Source organism: Mastomys coucha, chromosome X (genome assembly GCF_008632895.1).
Source record: "Mastomys coucha isolate ucsf_1 chromosome X, UCSF_Mcou_1, whole genome shotgun sequence".
In the NCBI taxonomy this organism is placed as follows: domain Eukaryota; kingdom Metazoa; phylum Chordata; class Mammalia; order Rodentia; family Muridae; genus Mastomys; species Mastomys coucha.
Window position 1 is genome coordinate 87,891,353 of NC_045030.1, and position 1,716 is coordinate 87,893,068.

Here is a 1,716-nt window from a genome sequence, read left to right on the forward strand (position 1 = left end):
CCGGAAGGAAAGCAGCCTTCCGTTAAAAAGATCAGCCCTCAGTTTCAAAGTCAACTTCAGGGAGGCCGGCCTCAGGCAGAATCAGGGTCAGAGGGAGGAGCGGCCACAGGGCAAGGATGGGGGAAGGTCTACATCTCGTTCAGGTCCAGCAGGGTCTGGTCCAGCATCCTTTGTGTACATAGATGCTCCTCTTTGGTGCACTTCAGCTTATCTTCCAATTCATCAATGGTCTTCTCCAGCTTGGCTACTGATCTTTCAGCAAACTCAGCACGGGTCTCTGCCTCCTTGAGTTTATCAGTAAGAATCTTTATTTCTTCTTCATACTTGTCTTCTTTTTGAGAGTACTTTTCTTCAGCAGCACTCAGACACTTCAGGTTCTGGTCCATCAGTCTGATCTGCTCGTCCATCTCTTGGCAACGGGACTCGGCCAGCTCAGCACGTTCCTCCGTGCGTTCCAAGACTCCTTCAATAATCACCAACTTATGAGCCACCTCTTCATACTTCTTATCGGCCTCTTCTGCAATGTGCTTTGCTTCCTTTAGCTGGATTTCCTGGAGCTCCATCTTTTCTTCATCTTTTAGAGCCCGATTTTCACTCACCTTCATACCTCTCTCACTCTCATCAGCAGCCTTTCCTGCTTCCTCTAGCTTCTGCAAAGCAGTGGCAAGGCGCTCCTGGGCACAGTCCAGCTCCTCTTCAACCAGCTGGATCCGGCGGTTCAAGGAGGCCACCTCAGCTTCAGCCTGCTCCCGGGCCCGCCTCTCTCCCTCCACTTCCCGCTGGAGGCGCTCGGCCCTCTCCTCCGCATCATCAGCCTGCTGCTGCAGAACCTGGATCTTGCGCTTTACCGCCTCGATGGTGGTGTTCCCAGCCACGGTGCCTACCCAGCTGCTTCTGGAAATCAGGTTCCTACCTCCTCCGCTCGCCGTTGTAGCCTCTTTCCTCCACTGGAAGTCTTACCTTGTTATGGGAGATGGCCAGTTCAGGCTTCTTGTCCTCCAATACTAGGTGTCATTGTCAGGGTCATCATCCTCATAGTTTTTCTGGGATTTTCCATTGCACTACATTTCTAGTTCATCCCTGAGATGCCCTACAATTCCAGTTGTCTCTCTATTCTCTTCTTTCATCCTCTCCTCAGTTGATGCCTACTTTTCCTGTCCCACAACTCCCCCCCACACATACCCTGCATCTACTAGAGGTATCCACTCAGTTTCCCCTTCCCAGGGAGATTTATAAATCCCCCAACCCTTGAGTTCTTTTTGTTACTTAGTTTCTCTGGGTCTGTGGATTGTAGCATGGTTATCTTTCACTTTACAGTTAATATCCACTTATAAGTGAGTGCATACCATATTTGTCTTTCTGGGTCTGGGCTACTTTACTCACCATGAGTTCTTCTAGTTCCATTCATTTGCCTAAGAATTTCATAGTGTTTTTTATAACCTTAGTAATACTCCATTGTGTAAATATACCACATTTTCTTTATCTGTTCTTCAGTTGAGTGACATTCAGGTTGTTTGCAGTTTCTGAATATTATAAATAAAACTGCTGTGAACACAGTTGAATAAGTGTCCTTGTGGTATGATGCCCAGGAGTTATATGGATGGGTCTTCAGGTAGATGGACTCCCTATTTTCTGAGAAACTGCCATACAGTTTTCCAAAGTGACTGTATGAGCTTGAGCTCCCACTGACAACAGAAGAGTGTTCCCCTTGCTTTA

General features: G+C 47.7%; 1 protein-coding gene across 1 annotated transcript; it reads right to left on the reverse strand.

The window, feature by feature from the left end:
• Positions 1-72: 72 nt before the first annotated feature.
• LOC116093484 (tropomyosin alpha-3 chain-like) lies at positions 73-811 on the reverse strand. Its single transcript, XM_031374956.1, has 2 exons — positions 744-811; positions 73-609 (listed from the first exon to the last, which is right to left on the reverse strand). The coding sequence occupies exons 1-2, from the start codon at positions 809-811 to the stop codon at positions 129-131; spliced, it is 549 nt and encodes a 182-aa protein (XP_031230816.1). The 3' UTR covers positions 73-128.
• Between the last annotated feature and the right edge of the window lie 905 nt (positions 812-1,716).